Below are 24,604 nucleotides of genomic sequence, written 5' to 3'. Positions count from 1 at the left end.
CTCAAAGTGCTGGGATTACAGGCCTGAGCCACTGCTCCCAGCCACTATACACCTTGAGAACCTCAGTACCAAGCGTTTGTCACATGCTCATTCTCAGTATGTGAGCAAAATAGGATTCTCCCCAACCTTTTTTATTTAAGCAACAAAATATTTTCTTGTAACAAGAAATATTAATATTCTTGCCTCAGAAGACCAATTTTTAAAAGGCCCTAAAATTAAATAATAAGTTAATATGTAAGACTCAACTTTTCTCTTTAAAACTTTTAAACTGAGAAATGCGCTTAAGAAATGGATTATTTTTACTATTGCTTTTCTCCAGTCTTCTCATGTAGAATTTAATAAAGATTTGGAAGCAAGCAGGATAACAAAAGACAAAAGGAGGAAATCATATGGGAACATAAACAATGTGAGAAAAGGGAGGGAGAAAGCAAGGTTGAAAGAAAGCAAAATTCCAGTCCTCAATTATCCAGTTGGTTCCTTTAAATGTCTTTTGTAAAATAAAACAATGTCTTTTTTTCCTAGGAAAATAATGAACTTATGAATAATAATTCCAGTGAGCAGGTCCTATATGTTGATCCAATGATTACAGAGATAAAAGAAATCTTTATCCCAGAACACAAGCCTACAGACTACAAGAAGGAGAATGCAGGACCCCTGGAGACAAGAGACTACCTGCAAAACTCGCTATTTGACAATACTACAGTTGTGTATATTCCTGATCTCAACACTGGATATAAACCCCAAATTTCAAATTTTCTGCCTGGGAGAAGCCATCTCAGCAATAATGATGAAATCACTTCCTTAACACTTAAACCACCAGTTGATTCCTTAGACTCAGGAAATAATCCCAGGTCACAAAAGCATCCTAATTTTGCTTTTTCTGTTTCAAGCGTGAATTCACCTAGCAGCACGCTATTTCTTGGAGAATTAAGCCTCATATTAAATCAAGGAGAATGCAGTTCTCCTGACATACAAAACTCAGTAGAGGAGGAAAGCACCATGCTTTTGGAAAACGATTCACCCAGCGAAACTATTCCAGAACAGACCCTGCTTCCTGATGAATTTGTCTCCTGTTTGGGGATCATGAATGAGGAGTTGCCATCTATTAATTCTTATTTTCCACAAAATATTTTGGAAAGCCACTTCAAAAGGATTTCACTCTTGGAAAAGTAGAGCTGTGTGGTCAAAATCAACATGAGAAAGCTGCCTTGCAATCTGAACTTGGGTTTACCCTGCAATAGAAATTGAATTCTGCCTCTTTTTGAAAAAATGTATCCACATACATATCTTCATATGGACACATGTTTTCATTTCCTTGGATAAATACCTAGGTAGGGGATTGCTGGGCCATATGATAAGCATATGTTTCAGTTCTACCAGTCTTGTTTCCAGAGTAGTGACATTCTGTGCTCCTACCATTACCGTGTGAGAATTCCAGGAGCTCCATGCCCTTTTAATTTTAGCCATTCTTCTGCTTCATTTCTTAAAATTAGAGAATTAAGATTCCGAAGGTGGAACATGCTTCATGGTCACACATACAGGCACAAAAACAGCATTATTTGGATGCCTTCTATATTTTTTATGAAGTGTCAACTATTTCCTCTTTCTTTTCCCTCACTGAAAGATGCAAAACAGCTCTCTATTGTATACAGAAAGGGTAAATAATGCAAAATACCTGGTAGTAAAATAAATACTGAAAATTTTCCTTTAAAATAGAAAGGCCGGGCATGGTGGCTCATGCCTGTAATCCCAGCACCTTGGGAAGCCGAGGCAGGTGGATCACCTGAGGTCAGGAGTTCGAGTCCAACCTGGCCAACATGCTGAAACCCTGTCTCTACTAAAATTACAAAAATTAGCCGGGCATGGTGGCAGTTGCTTGTAATCCCAGCTACTCAGGAGGCTGAGGCAGGAGAATCGCTTGAACCAGGAAGGCGGAGGTTGCATTGACCTGAGATTGTGTCACTGCACTCCAGCCTGGGTGACAAGAGTGAAAAAAAAAAAAAAAAAAAAAAAAAAAACAATAACTAATGTTTGCTTGCAAAGGGAAAGGCAAGTTTAATTTTCATTTCATCACTTAAAGTTCAGTTCTCTTGAGTAGATAAAAATGTAGCCCCAAATAATAAAATAAATGAAGAATAGAAACAGAAGAGAAGTTAATAGTTAATTAGTCATTTGTTGTATTATTTTTTTCCCCTACTCTCCATTCAGGTATCAGGGATTTGATCTTAGTGTGATTTGGGAGTAACAGGGCTGTGAAACAATGATGTGTTGGAATCATGGGTTGCTGTCTTCATTTAAGTCAAGAGTGATGGTCTTGTTCTCCTGTGGCATAGTTGGGATATGATTTACACTATAATAGAATCTATGAGAGGTAACAGATGCAGGATCAGCAAGATGTAACTTTTTGGTTACAAACCAGATACATGCTAGAAAATTATTGTTAAAACAGGTATTTGTTCAGTACCTGTTTTGACGGCAAATACTTGCTGAACCTTCCATTGCCCCATATCCCATGTCTCCTGCAGATATCACTAGTCAATCAGAACAGGCCTTTCTGCTGAGCTGTACAAGTGGCCTCTGAAGCCTCCCAAGCAGTGCTCCTTATGGCCACAATCCATAAGGACTGGGGTGGGAGATTAAATCCATCTACCAGTGAGGTCAATATGGAAAAGTAGTTGATCTTTAAAATGTGAAATGCATATTTTAAGCTGAGAAATATTACCCAGCAGACTATTGTGATTAATATTTGCGGACAAGGACAACTTTTTCGAATGATCGGAACAGTTTAAAATAGAGTAGAGCAGGGCATGTAAATTCATGCCTATAGTCCTAGCTACTCTGGAGGTTGAGGCAGAAGGAAAACTTGGGCCCAAGAGTTAGACACTGCAGCACGCCATGATTGATGATCATTTGCCAGAGCGGCAGAGCGAGACCCCATCTCTAAAAAATAAATAAATAAACATTCATTCATTCATTCATTCATTAAAATAGGTAGATTACCAACTGAATTTCTTTTTCTCCTCTAACAGTTGTCAATTTATACTCATATTCAGTCATTTAATTTTATTATGAAAAATCAAGCAGTTTACTTAAAAAAGACTCATTGCTTACTATGTCTTTAGCAAAGGAGCAGACTAATTTGTTTTACTTTTTTTTTTTCTTGACAAAAATCTAAAAGCAATTTTATGGTCATTAAATATCCCTGAAATGAGGTTGACTATATATCCCAGTTTGCCCTGGTTTCTGTCCACTGTCCCAGTGTTAATTATGACCAGTAACTGCCTTCATTCACTCTCAGAAGCATCCCTTATTTGGATAATAAATCATATGGTCACTCAAGACTTCTTAATGTCCAGCATATAAGTAATCAGAATTTATCTTTTTTTTTTTTTGCACTGACAATCCTCTTTATTTTGCTTTTTATCATTTACTATGGCCATTTTGCTCCAAAAGGGATATTACTATTCATTGTAATGAAAAACAAGTTTCCCCTGATGTAAAACTCTATTCTGTTTATCCTGAAATATGTATATATTTTTTGTACTTTGCATATTCTGAAAGGAATATATTTTAAATCACTAATGAAATGCTAATCTTAAATATCTTGACTTGTAAATTGTCGTATGCCTTTGCTTGATTCTTTTGCAAAAGGAGAATTATAAAGAAGCCAAGAAGGAGGTAGTATTTGAGATCGAAATAACGAAAGACTAAGATAAATCTTTAATGTTTGCAAACCTGATGAAGACATCCGGTAATATGTGAAGAATATTTTTATAGAACGTTTCACTATAATTGTAATCTATCACACATGAAAAAAAGCTTTTATCAAAGCTTAAAGGATTACAGCATTATTTGATCTTCTGCAAATGTTTCCACTGCAGCGAGTGCCTCCTTCTCGCCCCCTAGAGTGGGAAGGAACCTGCTTTTTCATTCTGTGGTGTCTTAACACACATCACTATTCAGCACAAAAGAGACACTTATGATTCTATCTTTGCCATTAGCCCTTGTTGGTCCCAATGGACTAGAAATTGAGGCTATACCTGCAATGAGAACAGTGTACCTGCCTTTGTCCCAACTCGGGAGAAAAATTAAGCTGCTTTATCACAATGCAACCTTCGCAGGGGAAAAAAGGTTTCGTTCTATAAATCTTTTATTCAAGAAGGATTCGTTGAACTATTGAATGCCCTTACTGTTATATGTGCAAGACCTTTTGAAGGATATGGATTTAACAAAATGAGTCAGTTCCTGCAGTCTTGGGGCTTATATTCTAGGGGGAAGAGACAGACAGTAAATTAGGACAAGTCATTGCCCACAAGGAGCTTACATTTTAGTGGGGAAGAGGCCAGAGGTAGGGGGTGGAGAGAGGCAGAAAAAAAAATAAAGGAAAATGTCAGATACTGTGCTGTGTAGAGAGGTAAAATGGGAAAAAGTGGTGGATAGCAACTCTGTGGCCACTTTACACCAGGTGGTCAGGAAAGATCATTCCCAAGAAGTGATACTGACATTCATCTGAGTCCCAGGTAAGAGCCAGCTTGCCACTGACAAATCCTTCTATAGAGAAAGTCTTGAGTGGCTAATATCTTTACTTCTTTGCCTCCTGTACAACTTGCCCGTGATTATCTCCCACCCTAACCACACCCCACCTCCCATCTTTACCTTCTTAAGCCAGAATTTTCTGCAGATTCTGAGGGCAAGTGCATACGTTTTCATCTTTCTATCTAGCTCTTGGGCCTATTATTAACTTTCTTTCTCTGAGTCTCACAATCTTTTAAGTCACTGATTCCTAAAGGGGCATGTCCTGCTTCTTGGTATGGGTAAAGGGGAAGGAAGAAGAGAGAAAAAGCCTCTCAAGTTACCAATCAGAGGGAGGAAGGGAAGAGAAATACAAAGAAAGTCAGGTTAATACTTAAGAATGCTAAAGCAAAATGGAGTGCCATAGTTCTGGACAACACTAATGCTGATTAAGGAATATCGTTTCCTCCTGTTCTAGTATCTTTCTCTCCCTCTCCCTCCTTTTTCTAACATAAAAACCATAGGAGGAGGTGCAAGTCAAGTACAGTTTAGGGGTGTTTGCTCTGTGTGCATGCAGGTGTGTGTGTGTTTAATTAGAATTTCCTTCGTTTTTTTTTTTTTTAAACAGGGTATTGCTCTGTCACCCAGGCTGGTGCACAATCATGGCTCATTGCAGCCTCAACCTCCCAGGCCCAAGCAATTCTCCTAACCCAGCCTCCTGAGTAGCAAGTGCACACCACTATACCCAGCTATATTTTAAATTTTTTGTAGAGACAGAGTCTCACCGTTTTGCCCAGGCCTGGACTCAAACTCTTGGGCTCAAGCAATCCTTCTGCCTTGGCCTCTCAAAGTACTGGGAATTATAAGCATGAACCACTGCACCCAGACTAAAATTAGGATTTCTTTTTAGTTATAAACAGTATTGAAGAGAGGCTTATGAGTTTTTAAGATGTGGTTCTCAGGTAATGTGGGTTGCTGTTTGGCCTTCCAGCACATGACTATGGCATTGAGCAAAGGTTTTCAAAAATAAATTTTAACAATTGATTGTCTTTCTCCAAATGCAATCTGTTGGCTAGGCACAGTGGCTCACGCCTGTAATTCCAACACTTTGAAAGTCTGAGGCAGGCAGATCACTTGAGGTCGGGAGTTCGAGACCAGCCTGGCCAACATGGTGAAACCCAATCTCGACTAAAAATACAAAGATTAGCTGGGCATGGTGGTGCCTGCCTGTAGTCCCAGCTACTCAGGAGACTGAGGCAGGAGAATTGCTTGAACCCGGGAGGTGGAGGTTGCAGTGAGCCAAGATTGTGCCACTGCACTCCAGCCTAGGTGACAGAGAAAGACTCCATCTCAAAAAAAAAAAAAAAAAAAAAAAGCAATCTGTTCTAGAATCCTCAAATGTAAAACAGATGAAAGCAAATCTCCTGTTGAAACACACCTTGGAGGTCATACCTGCACCCTCTGCCTCTCTCTCTCTCTTCTCCACACTTGCCTCTGAAGCAACATGAACAAAGCCCAGACAAACCTTGAGAAGCCTGTACTTTAGGAGTGAACCTTACTCTGCACTTCAGCCACAGACTGTTAATGCAGACTCGGGAGACCAGAACCAAACCTTCCTATACTCAGATTAATGACTGCAAAAAGGGCTTTGTCTCAGGGGCTGCTAATAGAGGCAGTTCTATATGCAATAATTAACTTGATTCTCCCAGTTACTTTACCATAAATGTCTGGGCTTTGTTCAAGTTTATGTTCTTTTTAAGATCACTAAGAATAAAATATTGTGCTGTGAACATAATTAGATTTTATAAACCCAAAGACTGTGGATTTATGCTGTGGTTTATGTCTTTACGAAGCAATTATATCAATTATAGAAGATAATGTTTTAATGGGAAGTATTACCCAGCTGGCAGAAACTATTGGTTTAAAATAAAAGAAGTGATTAAAAACAAGTTATGAATCTCTCTTGGGTAAAAGAACGAAAACAATATAAAATAATTGGATTCTGATTCATAAAATGAATTGTACACAACTTTCTTCGATGCTATAGTTAAGACAAAATTACAAGGAAGTCTAACAAAGGTTTGATAGAATGTTATTATGTGTCTTTCCCACTGCTTTACATCATTAAACCCCAATTAATGTTTTATGTTAAGGCTTTCTTAGCCATTTTGCTATTTTCACTTTTCAATTTAAGATAACCACACTGCACATTTTATATCCAGAATTCCCATCAATTTCCCAAAGATGCTTTCCCATTATGCTTATTTTCAGGAATACAAGTTATTATCTAATTCTCATAATTAGCATTTAACAACAAATTAGGAACTTATTCTTAAATGGTCCATTTTTGTCTGGGGTAGTAAAAGCATTCTGGGCTAGTTTTATGAGGTGGGGGCCAAAAAACCCGTAAACGACAGTGCTACAGAAGCATAGTTCTTTCCTGAGATTGTTGGCTTCAAAATTCAAACAAAACAAAAAGCTGTTTCTACACATAAAGGCACACCTAAAATTAGAGACTGTCAGCGCACAGGAAGGAAATCATAAATAGCCAAATACTGGAACACAAGTGTGAGATACGGAAGTCAATAAAAGTTACTGTTTTCTTTCTGTTCACATCCTGCCTGAGAATTTTATTAGAGGAGAGCAAGAGAGAAAGAATACAATAGTAAAATAAAGGGAAAGCATTTATATTTCTAAACTACACAGCAATTCATGAAAACATATTTTTTAAAAATCAAAATAATACCAGTGTAAATGGAGTGAAAAGTGACAGTTCCTATTCACCCACCTTTTTTTCCACTTCTATCCCATCATCAAAGGTAATGACTCTCAACAAGTTATGGGGCTTTTCCCACTATTTTTATTTAAATGGTGAAATATGATATTGTCCTATAACATGTTATTTTTAACCTGACAATATGTCTCATAAATCTTCATATATCATTATACATAGCTTTGCCTTATTCTTTTAAACAATTGCCCTAATAATCTATAGAATAAATTTCAATAATATATTTACCAAATCTATTAATGAACATTTAGGTTATTTCCAATTTTTCACTAGTATACCTATTCCTTTAATAATTCCTCTTGTACATATGCTTATACACATATAAGAATTTTGTGTGTTGGGTTGTTGGGGACAGATACCTAAATGTGGAATTGCTGGGTCAAGAGAAAGAAAAGAAGATAAAGTCATTTACATTTTGCAGCCAAAATGGTGTGGTGTGCTCCTGTGATTCCAGCTACTTGGGAGGCTGAAGTGAGAGGACTGCTTGAGCCCAGGAGTCCTGTCTCAAAAAAAAAAAAAAAAAAAAAAATTAGATTTTGGTAAGTATAACCAATTATTTCTCTAAAAAGAGTATGCCAATATTATTAGTATGTAAAATGTTTGCCAACCTGATGGGCATCTTGTTTGCATTTTTTCAGAAGATGAGGTTGAATATTTTATTTGTTTATTGCTTTTTTATAATTCTTATTTTTTGGTTCACCTTTGTTATATTCTTTGGTCATTTTTCTACTGAGTTGTTGGTTATAGTCTTAGTCATTTGCAGGAGTGCTTAATATAAATCTTTTCTGTTATATATGTTCTAAATACGTTTTCCCAGCCTGTGTGTTATCTTTTTATCTCCATGTTTTCTTTTGCCAAACAAAAGTTTTAAAGTTGTATGTAATCAGTCTGTTGCCATTTTTCTCTATGACTTCTAGACTGGGTATCATGTTTAGTGTCAAAAGACAAAATCACAACAAATTTAGTTTTAAGATCTTATTTGGGGCCAAGTGCTGTGGCTTACACCTGTAATTCCAGCACTTTGGGAGGCTGAGGCAGGTGGATCACCTGAGGTCAGGAGTTCGAGACCAGCCTGGCCCACATGCTGAAACCCTGTCTCTACTAAAAATAAAAAAATTAGCTGGGAATGGTGGCATGTGCCTGTAATCCCAGCTACTCAGGAGGCTGAGGCAGGGGAATCGCTTGAACCTAGGAGGCGGAGGTTGCATTAGACCAAGATTGCACCATTGCACTCCAGCCGGGGCGACAGAGTGAGACTCCATCTCAAAAAACAAAAACAACAACAACAAAAAAAGATCTTAATTGAGGTCAGGTGCCGTGGCTCATGCCTATAATTCTAAAACTTTGGGAGACTGACGTGGGAGGATTGCTTGAGCTTGGGAGTTCGAGACCAGCCTGGGCAATATAGTGAGACCCTATCACTATTAAAAAGAATAAAGAATTTTAAAAATATTTTTTAAAAATTTTAATTGGCTTTTATTTGCAATTCTAGAATCGGGCAACACCTCATGCTATAAAACAGAATGAGTGTTCTGATGAGCTGAGCAGAGAAGGTTGATTTAAGGAACTTTCTTATCATGCTGGCGAAAACTGGCCTGTTTAAGGATTTGGCTGTTATCTCTGTGTCCTGGTTTGTTGAAAGGTCAGATAAAGATCCTAGTTTCGGCAAGTTGGTGTAGAACTTCAGCATGACTGACTCCACTTTGGTTTTGTCTGTTAGGCCTAATACAGGAGCTCAGTCCAAACCAATGATCTATTATACATTTGATTTAACATTAGCAAAATATATATTTACACTAGAACATGAAGTGGTGTAATGTAGTCTGAATGTTGTCCCCACCAAATGTCATGTTGAATTGTAATCCCCAGTATTGGGTGGAGGTGGGGCCTGGTGGGAGGTGACTGGATCACAGGGGCAGATCTCTCAGGAATGACTTAGCACCATCTCTTTGGTAGTAAGTGAGTTCTCAAGAGAGCTGGTTGTTTAAGAGTGTGTGGCACCTTTCCCTTCTCTCTCTCTCTTGCTTCTGCTCTCCCTGCATGAGATGCCTGCTCCCACGTCACCTTCCACCATGACTGTAAGCAGCCCAAAGCTTCACCAGAAGCAAAGCAGCTACCAGTGCCATGCTTCGTGTACAGCCTGCAGAACTGTGAGCCAATTAAACCTCCTTTCTTTATAAATTACCCAGCCTCAGGAATTTCTTTCTTTTCTTTTCAAAACATTTTTTTTCAATTTCATGGAAAAGAAATTTTTCATTTTTCCAAAAATCATACCAAGGTAAAGCAAAGTTCTAGTTGATGCAGGTGCATTGTATAGGCATTAGCAGCACCGCCCTCATTATGCACTCATTAGACAGTAGTGCAACCCCAAGAAAAGGATGGTTAGGTATTTCTTTACAGCAATGCAAGAACAGCCTAACATATGGTGATATTAAGCAATGGGAGAACAGTGGGCATTAGAAGACACAGATCAGATTAGAATCTACCTTTGTGGCTGGATGCGGTAGCTCACACCTGTAATCCCAGTACTTTGGGAGGCTGAGGCAGGCAGGTCACCTGAGGTGAGGAGTTTGAGAACAGTCTGGCCAACATGGTGAGACCCTGTCTCTACTAAAAATACAAAAAATTAGCTGGGTGTGGTGACGCACACCTGTAATCCCAGATACTTGGGAGGATGAGGCAGGAGAATAGCTTGAACTGGGGAGGCAGAGGTTGCAGTGATCCGAGATCGCACTATTGCACTCCAACCTGAGTGACAGAGCAAAATCCCATCTCAAAAACAAATAAATAAATAAAAAGAATCCACCTTTCTCAGATCCTGGCGATGTGGTTTCCAGCAAACCCTTAACCAGGAGGATTCAGTTTCTTTTTCCTTAAAAAAGATCCTATTAATATCTTCCTCTGGCCATTCGTTGAGAACATTAAATTAAATAACATTTGAAAACACTGGAAGGCTGGTCACGGTGGCTCATGCCTGTAATCCCAACACTGTGGGAGGCCAAGGCGAGTGGATCACTTGAGCTCAGTACAGTGAGACCGGCCTGGGCAACATGGTGAAACCCAATCTCTACAAAATATTAGCCGGGTGTGGTGGTGTGTGCCTATAGTCCCAGCTACTCAGGAGGCTGAGGTGGGAGAACTGCTTCAGCCTAGGAGGCAGAGGTTGCAGTGAACTGAGATTAGACCACTGCACTCCAGCCTGGGCAACAAAGCAAGATCCTGTGTCAAGAAAAAGAAAAAGAAAAGAAAGCACTGGCAGAGTGCTTAGCATGAAGTTGGCACTGGAGGAATTTTGATACAGTAAGAATAGGAATACTAGGTACCTGAGAGGAGAGGCAGAAAATGTCAGTGGACTAAGTGGAGTGAAAAAGAGGTGAGGAAACAGGATGAGAAAACTCTAAAAGCATGCACACTTAGGTAGTGCAGAACTGGTTTTGTCCAACTGTTAAATAGCACAACCCTAAATTCCTCTCACACTCCTGATCTTTTGTTTTAGTGTTCAGCATCGCATAGTAAATATGCAAAATTTGATATTCATTTGATATTGGTTGCTGTGATACTTATTGCAAATCTCTTCTTGTCTATATTTTAAAAATGTATTTTTTGTAGAGATGGGGTTTCTCCATGTTGCCCAGGTCAGTCTCAAACTCTTAGACTCAAGAGATCCTCCTACCTCAGCCTCACAAAGTGCTGAGATTACAGGCATGAGCCACTGCACCCGGTCTTACCTGCATTTAAACAAAGTTTAGCATTTATTTTACTTTGTGGTTCAATATAGAAGATTTATTTTATCTTAGTTGCTGAAATTGGAAATCACTTGTATTTCACCAAATGAAGAGATTAGGATTTTAAGAAACTGCCGGCTGCCAAGTATTTGAGATTCATTCTTTTTTCAGTATTCGTTGCACATCCCATTCAATGTGTTACTTTGAAGATTCCATTTGATTGAACAGAGGCAGCCCATGCAGAACCCTTTGAAGAACAGGAGGGAGGCTGCTGAAGCACAGAGCAATGAAGAAAAGCAATTCTAATGCCAGAAAAACAAAGAACAAAAAAACAGAAGCACTTTGCAAACACAATAAATGATATTAATAGATTCAACCCATCTTCATCGCTTTAATGAAATGATAATTTTTGAGACACTTATTAAAACTCTTACATTGTCTTTTCCGTTTTGTTGCTTTTGTTTTACTAAGAAGTGGAAATCTTTGGTTAGAAAAAAAATCAGAAAAGCATGTAGAACTATAAATGTAACCGATATTACAAATAGGTAGACTAAACTTTCTTTTACTTTATCCTTTTAAGAGCTTGGATTAAGGTCAAACAATCGGAGGGGATTTTTTGGGCTTTTTTGTTTTATTTTGTTTTGTTTTGTTTTGTTTTAGAGGCAGGGTCTTGCTCTGTCACCCAGGCTGGAGTGCAGTTTTGCAATCATGGCTCACTGCATCCTCCAACTCTTGGGCTCAAGTGATCTTCTTGCCTCAGCCTCCTGAATAACTAGGACTATAGGTGCACACACCATGCCTGGCTAACCTTTTTGTTTTTTTTTTGTGGAGACATTACCTCACTAAGTTGCCCAGGCTGGTCTTGATCTCCTAGCTTCAAGCAATCCTCCTGCCTTGATCTCCCAAAGTGCTAGGATTACACGTGTCAGCCACCATGCCTAGCCACAATCTGGGCTTTTGAATTTCAAATTTACTTTTTGAATTTCAAATTTACTGCATACCAAGTATGTGATATTGGGCAGTCACTGGAGTTTCATGTTCTCTCCTTGTCCTACTTTCTGGGACAGAGATACTGATCTTGGTGTACCTTGCTTGAGAAAATTTGAGTTGACTCTCTCCTCCTTGAAACACTTTCTTCCTTCAAGGACACCACACACCCCTGACCCCTTACTCTGACCACTCATTTTCAGTCTACTTCTCTGGTTTCTTCTAGTCTCTTTGCCACCTAAATATTGAAGGCCTCACAGTGAAGGCCTTGGTTTCTCCTTTGGTGATCTTGTCCATTCTTGTGGCTTTAAACACGATCTACATGTTATAAGAACAGGCTAACCCAATATCTATTTTGAACTCACGACTCAACTCCAGATTCAACTGTCTACTTAGCATCTTCATTTAGCTATCATCAAGGTATTTAAGACCCAAGCTTCCTCTTCTCACAGATGTCCCGTCTCAGTAAATAGTGTTGCCATTTTTCTAGTTGCCCAAAAATCTTGGTGCCATCCTTGAATTTTTTCTTTCATTCCTCACATCCACTCCATCAGGAAACCCTATCCATCCTACCTTCAAAATATATTCAGAAATTGAATCACATCTTACCACCTCAACTCAACTGCCTAGCTCAAACTACAGTCATCACTTGCCTGAGTTATTACAAAAACCTCGCAAAGGTCTGTCTTCATAGCCAGATGATCCTGCTACAACTATACTTGTCTGCTCCAAATCTGCCAGTGGCTTTCCATCCCACACACAACAGGAGTCTGAGTCACTATGATGACCTAGGAGGCCCTACCTGGTTTACCTCTTCTGTCCCAGTATTCTCCCCTCTAATTACTCAGCTCCAGACACTGGAAACCTCGTAAGCACCCCAGGATCTTTGCTCCTGCTGTTCCCTTCTGAATTGTTCATTACCACGACACCTCTCAGAATTCCTATTGATCCTATTCAGCCCTCCCCAGCCATTCCATGTAAATGACAAACCTCCTCCAGCCCAGTGCATTCTAGTCTCCTCTGATTTGCCTTTCTTCACAACACTCACTATGAACATACTGCACATCTTACTCATTAATCTTGTTCATTGTCTGTCAGTCACTACAATATAAGATCCAGAAGGACAGGAATGGTGTCTACTCTGTTCCCTATAAACCTTTAATGCTTAGAACAGTGCCTGGCACATAGTAGGTGCTCAATAAATCTTTGTTGACTGAATGAATGAACAGTAGATAATGGCCCAATCTATTCATTCCATCTGCTTCTCATGAGAGAGAAAACAGTAATTCATGAAGGCAAAGAGCTTTCAGACCTCAATGTGGTTTCTGAGGCTCTTCCTCAACACTCCATTATTTAATCGTCACCATTGTTGTTTTTCTCTAAACTGCCACTGTATAATTGGCAAGAAAGCAATGACATAATGTAAAATTATGTGTTTTTATTTTCATCTATGCAGCTTTGTTTTATTTTCTAGGACCACTCCAACAGTCATTGGAGTCATTGAAATGACAGTCATTTTCAACCATCTTCTTTGCTTTTGACTGAAACCCTTTCTTCAAATACTTTCATGTGACAGAGTTAATAACACCTCAGTGGGCGAACACTATCCTTCATTTCTCTGGGGGGAAATATTTTTAGCTACCACACGAATTAGATAGCTCTCTGGCTGATAATGGGGCAGACTAAGGGTGTAGCATGTTAAAGAAAATGAGCAAACAAACAGGTGCAATCAACTTACAGAATATTAATTAATGTCTTTTTTTTTTTGAGATAGGGTCTCACTCTGCTGCCCAGGCTGGAGAGCAGTGGCATGATCTCGGCTCACTGCAGACTTGACTTCCTCCACTTCCCAAGCTCGGGTAATCCTCCTGCCTCAGTACCCCCCAAGCAGCTGGGACTACAGGTGCATGCCACCATGCCTGGCTAATTTTTTGTAGAGATGGGGTTTCGGCATGTTGTCCAGACTGACCTTGAACTCCAGGGCTCAAGTGATCTGCTCACCTTGGCCTCCCAAAGTGCCAGGATTACACACATGAGCCACTATGTCCAGCCAAATATCTTTATAATAATACTAATAAACTGCCAGTAGGAAGTTTGGCATAATGTGTCACTTCAATTATAAATCACAGATGATTTTACTTGATATAGTCAGCTAGAGATAATCCACAGGGGGTAATTTTATTTATTATTATTTTAAATGCTACTAAATTTTGTTTTTATCTAGCCTGCTAATTTTCTGAATGAAGCTGTAGTTGGCATTTGATTGATTTGGCTGTGTCCACAACCAAATCTCATCTTGAATTCTCAAGTATTGTGGGAGGAACTCAGTGGGAGGTAATTGAATCATGGGGGGCAGGTCTTTCCCATGCGGTTCTCATGATAATAAGTCTCACAAGATCTGATGGTTTTTAAAAAGGGACTTTCCCTGCTCTCTCTGTTTGCCTGCTCCCATCCATGTAAGATGTGACTTGCCCCTCCTTGCCTTCCACCATGATTGTGAGGCTTCCCCAGCCATGTGGAACCGTAAGTCCATTAAACCTCTTTCTTTTGTAAATTGCCCAGTCTTGGGTATGTCTTTATCAGCTGCGTGAAAATGGACTAATATAGCATTTACCAGTGTCTGACTTATAGTAACTGTGGCAGAGCCTACTAATTGTCTGTTCAACTTCCATTCTCAAATTCTTACTTCCTAACAGAACCTCTACATCATTGATGATAGCAATTCTACCAGTAAAAAGATACATTTCCAGCTCCCTTGCAGCTAGGTGTGGTCATGTGACTGAATTCTGTCCAATGAGATATACACAGAAACTGGTAGATATATTTCCAAGTTGTCTTATTAAAAAGTGGGAACAGACAAATGGAGAATATTTTCCTCCCTCTTCCTCCTTCCTGCTGACTGAGAAGTGAGCATGACATCTAGAGCTCCAGCTCCTATCTGAAACCATAAGGTGACCTGGAAGATAGAAGTTGTGCACTGAGTATGGTGAGCAGAAGACAGAAGAGCCCACATCTCTGATGATTTTGAGGAGCTGCCTCGGATCATTTTCCTCAACTTCTTTTACCTGAGAGTCATGTTCTACTATCACTGTTCTTGCAGGTTCTGCTATTTGTGTTTGAATTGATCCTAATGGATGTAATAGGTAATCAGAAAATAATTTTTTCAGAGAATGGATAGAGTACATGCATATGGTGGTTATAGTAGTCAGCTCAGGTTGCCATAACAAAATACCACAGACTGAGTGGCTTAAACAATAGAAATTTATTTTCTCACAGTTTTGGAGGCTAGGAGTCTAAGATAAAGGTGCTGGCGGGGTTGGTGTCTGGTGAGACCTCTCTTTCTGGCTTGTAGATGATCATCTTCTTGCCATGTCTTCACGTAGCCTTCCCTTAGGCTCATGCAGAGAGAAGGAGAGAGAAACATTTCTGCTATCTCATTCTTTTTGTATAAGGACATTGATCCTATCGAATTAGGTCCCCACCCTTATAACCTCACTTAATCTTAGTTACTTCCCTTAAGTCCCTATCACCAACACAGTCACATTGGGACTTAAGGCTTCAACATATGGATTTTGGGGGACACAATTCTGTCCATAACAGCAGTCATCTCTTGTCTCACCAGTTCTCCTCTTCTAGGACCTGCTCTTTTCCTCCTATCCACATGTTCCTTCAGTATCACTCTGATTAGCTAGCAGCAGTTGATTGGTGTGAAGTATATACCTGATCCAAGCTAGACCAATCAAAGGTTTTCCCTAGGAATTTTGCAATTAGGCCCGAGAAAGAGCCAGACTCCCTCCAGTGACAGAGTGTTGGGTGGCAAGTTCAGAAGCTGTCAGTCTTACTTTTCTCCATGTGGCCAGAATAAAAGGAAGATGGCCCATAGACACAGAATAAGAAGAATAATAAACAGATCCACAGAAAAGGACAGAGAAATGATGGAATGAGAACCCTGAATGCATTAGAATCCCTTGCTTTAATTGTTAACGGGGTTCATATTCATGACCCATGACCCATGAGAAACTTTATAATACAGCCTTCTTTTTTCCTTAGCTACTTAGAGTTGGGCTTCTATTATTTTCAATTTAGAGCCCTAGCTAATACAACTCTCCAAATTAAAAAAAAAAAAAAGAAAAGAAAGAAAGAAAAGAAAAGCTTTGTATTTTTAGGCTCTTAGAACTTACATTATTGTCTTTTAATAATAGCAACAACCAATGGTGTTTGTTTTATCTTGTAAGCTAAATTATCTGAAATTAGGTAGGTACTAAAGTGGAAATAAATATTTGATGTTATTTTCAATAAATTGTTACTGGAGTTAAACCTCATGCTATCCTGACAGTTCCTGCCTACATCACCCTCTTTGCAATTGCAGATGGAAGAACTGGCAATAAATGCGATTCAGCTTGACGAAAACACCCTAAATATTAGAAACCTGTGAAGAACCACTGGATTGCCTTATCAAGTCATTGTGCACCCTATTTGGAAGTCTAAAATAGAACTAAAATTCTCATACTTTTACTTGTATAAATGCTTATAATTGTCATCTTTCCATCTCAGTGATTATTCCTGGGTAAATATACTGCAAATCATCTAAGAAGAGAAAAACCCCTCTGAATTACATGACTGAGTTTCAGAATGTGGGTAAAGTATGGCTAACCAAAATGTTCAAGCAAACTGATGCAAATTTTCTTTTCTATGACTGTGTAAGCAAAAATCTTTTGCACGATACTAAGTTTGATGTGGTGTAGCATGTAAAAGAGAAAGCACCTTTATCTGTGTGTGAGTGGAAACCAGGTAACCTTGTCATAAACTGGGGAAGAAATGACTTAAGTGTCAGCTCCCACATCTCCTACTGTGAATAGTTTTTAGGGGTACTAGGTGTTATAACCACGAACACACAAACTCAACAGAAACTAAATCTCAGTGCACAAAGAAAATGTATCTGCTATGAATTCATATTGGGCTCTTCCCACACATTATTTAATTTAATCTTTCAAACAACCTGTGAGGTAGATATTATTATCACCATTTTACATGGAGGAAATTGAGTCAGAGTGATGCTTTTTCTTGCCCTGCACCACTTACGTCATAAGTGGTGGAGCTGGTTTTGAATGTATTCACTTCACTCGCACCCCATGTGTCTGTGCTGTACTATGAATTCCTCAAGGGATGGGGACTGGTATTTAACTTGTGTCTTTAAATTGTCATGAAAGACTGGAGGCTTCTTCTTGGTAGGAAGTAATAACGTGTACAATACCAAGAATACAGCGGTTGTACTCAAGAGTATATTAAAGTCAGCAGGTGTGTGTAATAGAGGAGTTACAAAAGACTTATCTGTGAAACATGCTCAGATTCGGCAGTAATAAATTGTTTAAAAACTAGACTTGAGAAAATGATAAGGCTATTTATGACAAACCCATAGCCAATATCATAATGAATGGGCAAAAGCTGGAAGCATTCCCTTTGAAAACTGGCACAAGACAAGGATGCCCTCTCTCTCCACTCCATTAAACATAGTATTGGAATTTCTGGCCGGGGCAATAAAGCAAGAGAAAGGAATAAAGTGTATTCAAATAGGAAGAGAGGATGTCAAATTGTCTCTGATTGCAGACGACATGATTGTATATTTAGAAAACCCCATCATCTCAGCCCAAAATCTCTTTATGCTGATAAGCAACTTCAACAAACTCTCAGGATACAAAAATCAATGTGCAAAAATCACAAGCATTCCTATACACCAATGATAGACAACCAGAGAGCCAAATCATGAGTGAACTCCCATTCACAAATGCTACAAAGACAATAAAATATGTAGGAATATGATTTACAAGGGATGTGAAATACCTCTTCAAGAACTACAAACCACTGCTCGAGGAATCAGAGAGGACACAAACAAATGGAAAAACATTCCATGCTCATGGATAGGAAGAATCAATATTGTGAAAGTGGCCATACTGCCCAAAGTAATTTATAGATTCAATGCTATTCCCATCAAGCTACCAGTGACTTTCTTCACTGAATTAGAAAAAGCTACTTTAAATTTCATATGGAACCAAAAAAGAGCCTAAATAGCCCAGACAATTCTAAGCAAAAAGAACAAAGCTGGCACCATCATGCTACCTGACTTCAAACTATACAACAAGGCTACAGTAACAAAAACAGCATGGTACTGGTACAAAAACAGATACATAGACCAGTGGAACAGAACAAAGACCTCAGAAATAACACCACACATCTACAACCATCTGATCTTTGACAAACTTGACAAAAAAAGCAATGGGGAAAGGACTCACTGTTTAACAAATGCTGCTGGGAAAACTGGCTAGCCATATGCAGAAAACTGAAACTGGATTCCTTCCTTACACCTTATACAAAAATTAACTCAAGATGGATTAAAGACTTAAATGTAAAACTCAAAAGCATAAAACCCTAGAAGAAAACCTAGACAATACCACTCAGGACATAGGCATGTGCAAAGACTTCATAATGAAAACACCAGGAGCAATGGCAACAAAAGCCTAAATTGACAAATGGAATCTAATTAAACTAAAGAGCTTCTACACAGCAAAATAAACTATCATCAGCATGAACAGGCAAACTACAGAATGGGAGAACAGTTTTGCAATCTACCCATCTGACAAAGGTCTAATATCCAGAATCTACAAGGAACTTAAACAAAGTTACAAGGAAAAACAAACAACCCCATCAAAAAGTGGGTAAAGGATATGAACAGACAGTTCTCAAAAGAAGACATTTATGTGGCCAACAAACATATGAAAAGAAGCTCATCATCACTGGTCATTAGAGAAATGCAAATCAAAACCACAATGAGATACCATCTCACACCAGTTAGAATGGTGATCATTAAAAAGTCAGGAAATGAGATGCTGGTGAGGCTGTGGAGAAATAGGAACGCTTTTACACTGTTGGTAGGAGTGTAAATTAGTTCAACCATTGTGGAAGACAGTGTGACGATTTCTCAGGGATCTAGAACCAGAAATACCATTTGACCCAGCAATCCCATTATCGAGTATATACCCAAAGGATTATAAATCATTCTACTATAAAGACATCTGCACATGTATGTTTATTGCTATTTACAATAGCAAAGACTTGGAACCAACCCAAATACCCATCAATGATAGACTGGATAAAGAAAATGTGGCACATACATACCATGCAATACCATGCAGCCATTAAAAAGAATGAGTTAATGTCCTTTGCAGGGACATGGATGAATCTGGAAGCCATCATTCTCAGCAAACTAACACAGGAACAGAAAACCAAACACTGCATGTTCTCACTCATAAGTGGGAGTTGAACAATGAGAACACATGGACACAGGAAGGGGAACATCCCACACCGAGGCCTGTCAGGGGGTCAGGGGCAAGGGGAGGAAGAGCACAGGTTGATAGGTGCAGAAAACCACTATGGCATATGTATATATATGTAACGAACATGCATGTTCTGCACGTGTATCCCAGAAATTAAAGTAAAATTTAAAATTTTTTAAAAATTAAAAAATAAAAATAAATTAAAAAAAAATAGGCTTGAGAGGAAAGTGCGAGTAGTCACCACCACCAGCACAGCAGTGCCAGAGCCAAGAGGAGATCCTGGCCACTGCCCCTGCCTCCCGCCTGCCTTCAGCTGCCTCCATCCTCAGACCTGTTCCAGCAATCTCTTAAAATGATGGGTTAGGCTAGGCACGGCAGCTCATGCCTGTAATACCAGCATTTTGGTAGGCCAAGACAGGTGGATCACCTAAGGTCAGGAGTTTAAGACCAGCCTGGCCAATGTGCTGAAACCCCGTCTCTAGCAAAAATATAAAAATTAGCCGGGCATAGTGGTGCAGGCCTGTAATCCCAGCTACTTAGGAGGCTGAGACGGAAGAATATCTTGAACCCCAGAAGCAGAGGTCACAGTGAGCCACGATGGTGCCACCACACTCCAGCCTGGATGATAGAACGAGACTCGGTCTCAAACAAACAAACAAAATCATGGTGGATTACTATGAAGCTCTAGGCGTGTGGAGACAGGCCTCACCCGAGGATATTAAAAAGGCACACCAGAAACTGGCACTGAAGTGGCACCCAGACGAAAATCCTGAGAATAAAGAAGAAGCAGAGAGAAAATTCAGACAAGTAGCTGAGGTGTATGAGGTGTTGTCAGATGCTAAAAAACAGGACATCTATGACAAATATGGCAAAGAAGGATTAAATGGTGGAGGAGGAGGTGGAAGTCACTTTGACAGTCCGTTTGAGTTTGGCTTCACATTCTGTAACCCAGATGATGTTTTCAGGGAATTTTTTGGTGGAAGGGACCCATTTTCATTTGACTTCTTTGACGACTCTTTTGAGGACTTGTTTCAGAATCAAAGGGGTTCCCGTGGAAGCAGAAGCCAAGGGTCGGGGTAGTTTTCTCCACATTCAGTAGATTTCCATCTTTTGGATGTAGATTATCTTCTTTTGATACAGGATTTATTAATACTTCATTTGGGTCACTAGGTCATGGGGGCCTCGCTTCGTTTTCTTCCACATCATTTGGTGGTAGTGGGATTGGCAACTTCAAATCGATAACACTTCTGCTAAAATGGTTAATGGCAGAAAAATCACTACAAAGAGAATTGTCAAGAATGGTCAAGAAAGAGTAGAAGTTGAAGAAGATGGCCAGTTAATGTCTTTAACAATAAATGTTAAGGAGCAGCTGCTGCACTTGGATAACAAGTAATTCAAGGCATCCACTTAACAGAAATGTGAAACTATAACAAGAACCATCTGAGGATTAATAGAAACTTTTTTTGTAGATTTCAAGGCAACTTGCCTTTCAGAATAATTGTACCTAAAGTATTTATAAACAGCTAATCGGAACCTCTATTTGTCATAGACTTTTGAGTTTATTGTTGGGACCCACAATAGAACCTTTTTTTTTTTGTCTTTAAAATTATTGTAGGCCAGGTGCAGTGGCTCACACCTGTAATCCCAGCACTTTGGGAGGCCAAGGCAGGTGGATCAAGTGAGGTCTGGAGTTCAAAACCAGCCTGGCCAACATGGCGAAACTCCGTCTCTACTAAAAATACAAAAAACTAGCCAGGTGTGGTGGCAGGCGCCTGTAATCCCAGCTACTTGGGAGGCTGAGGCAGAAGAATTGCTTGAACCCGGGAGGTGGAGGCTGCAGTGAGCCAAGATCACACCATTGCACTCCAGCCTAGGTGACAGAGCAAGACTCTGTCTCAAAAAAATACATATTATTGTAAATATCTGTAGGCTTTTTGCTTTTTTATTAAATGTACTCCAAGGTGAGCCTTGACTCTTTAGTGTAGGACAAGACTGTGCACTAACACCAGCATGGATCTGCTTTTCCATTGTGTCTGAAATGTGAGCCACATAGTGTTGGCCCGCTGTGAGGTCAACATTGCCAGGGCGAATCTTCTACAGAACTAAATTCATTTTTTTTTTTCAGTATGTAGTAGTAAAATATATTAATGCATTAATGGTAAAACATTTCTGGTTTAATATAAATTAAGGGTGTTTTCTAGCTGAGCCTGAATCCTGGCAACTTAGTCTTGACAATTGTTTAAATATGTGATGTTAAGCTTAGGTTTAAAAAAGGAAAACTGGTAAACTGGGTCTTTGTCATTTGCTTTTTTAAAAAAGAAAATAAATGCAAATGTGTTTGGTGCAAATAAATAAATAAATAAAAACTAGGTCTGATCCCTGAACACAGTGCATAATCCAGGACTGACTCCTATGCTGAGGGTGAATGTGATGAGAGATTCTCTCTCAGGGATACTATTGAGGCATTCAACAAAATTTGAATATGGACTATAGATTACAAAAAGAAATTCGGTATCAATGTGAAATTTTCTACATTTGATATCTCTGCTATGGATATTTTGAAGCATATTTTTATTAATATGAAAACACACTGAAGTATTATAGCAAAAGGGTCATTATATATTCAAGGAACCTCTCTTGGATGGTTTAGGGAAAAAAAATATATCTCTAAACAGAAAGAATGAGAGAGAGAATAAAACAAATGTGGTCAGGCGTGGTGGCTCATGCCTGTAATCCCAGCACTTTGGGAGGCCAAGATGGGAGGATCGCTTGAGGACAGGAGTTCAAGACCGGCCTGGTCAATACAGCAAAACTTTGTCTCTATTTAGAAGAAAAGAAAAGAAAATGAGGCAAAATGTTAAAAACCGCTAATCGGGTAAAAAGTAGAGGAGAATTATTTGTGTGCATTGTTTTCACAGTTTTTCTGGAAGTTTAAATTATTACGAAAGATAAGGTTCATTAGAAAAACCACCAGCCTTAGACTCAGGAGTCCTGGTTTCAGGTTCAGATTTCCCATTATCCATCTGAGTGACATTTGTCATTTTACGTCATTTCTCTGGACCATGCCCCTCTTCAGTAAAATACGAAAGTTATTTGTTTTAACTGTGGATTGGCATTCCATTATAGAAACAAATAGCTCACTCATTCCTCTAAACTGAGTCGTTTCTACTTCTTCCCTGTTATGAGTCATGCTGCAGTGAACGGCTGTATTCATGGTTCCCTGTGCTCACGTGCAGGTGTGTGTCCTGGGGCACAATCATGTTGATCCATGTGGGTAAACTAAAAAATGTAACATCGAGTGAAAAAAAGTACACTGAAAATATATTTAATGTGATTCCATTTATGTAAATTTTCAGACACTAACATACATCATAAAAGTACAAAAACAGCCGGGCGCGGTGGCTCAAGCCTGTAATCCCAGCACTTTGGGAGGCCGAGACGGGTGGATCACGAGGTCAGGAGATCAAGACCATCCTGGCTAACATGGTGAAACCCCGTCTCTACTAAAAATACAAAAAAAAAAACTAGCCGGACGACCTGGCGGGCGCCTGTAGTCCCAGCTACTCGGGAGGCTGAGGCAGGAGAATGGCGTGAACCCGGGAGGCGGAGCTTGCAGTGAGCTGAGATCCGGCCACTGCACTCCAGCCCGGGCGACAGAGCAAGACTCCGTCTCAAAAAAAAAAAAAAAAAAAAAAAAAAAAAAGTACAAAAACATGCATCAGATTGATATACGCCAGCATCACCTTAAAGCTTATCTCTGGGCAGAAAGGGAGGAAGAAGGAAGGAGTAGAGTGGGCTGTAGTTACATCTATAATGTTTTTTCTTCTTGAGAGAGTAAGAGATTGATCTATGGTAAGGGTGGGTTCAGCTAATGACTCTTGGTGTCTTCCAGCTCTAATGATCTATGATCAAGTTAGATTTGTAACCTTAAAATACTTTACAGCCTTTACCCTGCTTGCAAGTGTGTATAGATTTAACAGAATTCAATAAGCATGTACTGAGAAAATTCTTTACCCAGGGCATTGAGCTACCTACAGTGAAGTCAGAGGGAAATAAAACATGGTTTGGAATGCTTTGAGGGAAAGAGGACTCTGATGTGGTGTTAAAGATAAGCTTGGTTAATCATTTCCTTGAGATAATGGCACATAAGCTATAATTAAAGGAGAAAATGGACATATGAGGGAGGGAGGACTTTGTTAGACCTATGCTTTTAGGCATATATTCCTTATATTAACATTTATTCTTAGCTTTGTTGGCTCAGTGAATGGCCTAGGAAAGTTACATTCCAGAAGGAAACATGTTATTACACATGGGAATTGAATGGTCCTCCATGAGTACCTACAACTGAATTCTATGTATTAAAACAGTGGAAAAACACACACAAATAGAAAGTATTTTTAATCAAGGACTAGTATCCAAAGCAAAACAAAGTGGAAATTTGGTAATTATCCTGTGAATTTCTGCAACTTAACAACCAAACTGTATAATTCGAGCAAGGAGTTCATATATTGTTGTGCACACACCCTTATAGCAAAACATATCTCTCTACCTCTGAGAGTTATCTTAGGCAAATGTGAACAGAAGGATTTATCCATCAGGGCTCTTTTAGTACCAAAAAACAGAAAACCTGACTCCAATGAACTTAAATGAAACTAAAAGGTCCAAGGATAGATTTTTAACTTCAAGTACACCTTGATCCAGGAGCCCAGGCAATGGCATTATCAGGGAACCTAAAGACCCCCTCTACCCATCTTTGGGGTTTTGGGTTTTTGATTTTTGTTGTTGTCGATTTGTTTTGTTTTTCTGAGATGGGGTCTCGCTCTGTCACCCAGGCTAGAGTGCAGTGGCGTGATCTCAGCTCACAGCTCTCCTCCATCTCCTGGGTTCAAGCGATTCTCCTGCCTCAGCCTCCTGAGTAGCTGGGATTACAGGCACACACCATTATACTCAGCTAATTTTTGTACTTTTAGCAGAGACAGGGTTTTACCATGTTGGCCAGTCTGGTCTTGAACTCCTGACTTCAAGTGATCCGCCTGTCTTGGCCTCCTAAAGTGCTGGGATTACAGACGTGAGCCACCGTGCCTGGCCTATCTTTTTTTTTTTTTTTTTTTTTTTTTATACTTTAAGTTCTAGGGTACATGTGCATAACGTGCAGGTTTGTTACATATGTATACTTATGCCATGTTGGTGTGCTGCACCCATCAACTCGTCAGCACCCATCAATTCATCATTTATATCATGTATAACTCCCCACTGCA

The 24,604-nt window shown here is 39.3% G+C and overlaps 1 protein-coding gene, 1 non-coding gene and 1 pseudogene across 2 annotated transcripts in view; 2 read left to right on the top strand and 1 right to left on the bottom strand.

The window, feature by feature from the left end:
- The window catches only part of IL23R (interleukin 23 receptor), a 78,233-nt gene extending 76,514 nt beyond the window's left edge, over nucleotides 1-1,719 (top strand). The window contains exon 11 of the mRNA XM_010357079.2: nucleotides 523-1,719. Within this exon, the coding sequence (XP_010355381.1) occupies nucleotides 523-1,173 (651 nt within the window). The 3' untranslated portion in view covers nucleotides 1,174-1,719. The remainder of the gene's footprint in view (nucleotides 1-522) is intronic.
- A 7,841-nt stretch (nucleotides 1,720-9,560) lies between these two features.
- LOC115892578 lies at nucleotides 9,561-9,686 on the bottom strand. The gene has a single exon (XR_004052446.1). It is a non-coding gene; the product is annotated as a U4atac minor spliceosomal RNA (small nuclear RNA).
- A 10,323-nt stretch (nucleotides 9,687-20,009) lies between these two features.
- On the top strand, nucleotides 20,010-20,739 carry LOC104657310 (annotated as a pseudogene).
- Nucleotides 20,740-24,604: the final 3,865 nt, after the last annotated feature.

This window comes from Rhinopithecus roxellana, chromosome 12, assembly GCF_007565055.1.
Source record: "Rhinopithecus roxellana isolate Shanxi Qingling chromosome 12, ASM756505v1, whole genome shotgun sequence".
In the NCBI taxonomy this organism is placed as follows: Eukaryota; Metazoa; Chordata; class Mammalia; order Primates; family Cercopithecidae; genus Rhinopithecus; species Rhinopithecus roxellana.
This window is presented reverse-complemented; position numbering and strand designations above follow the sequence as displayed.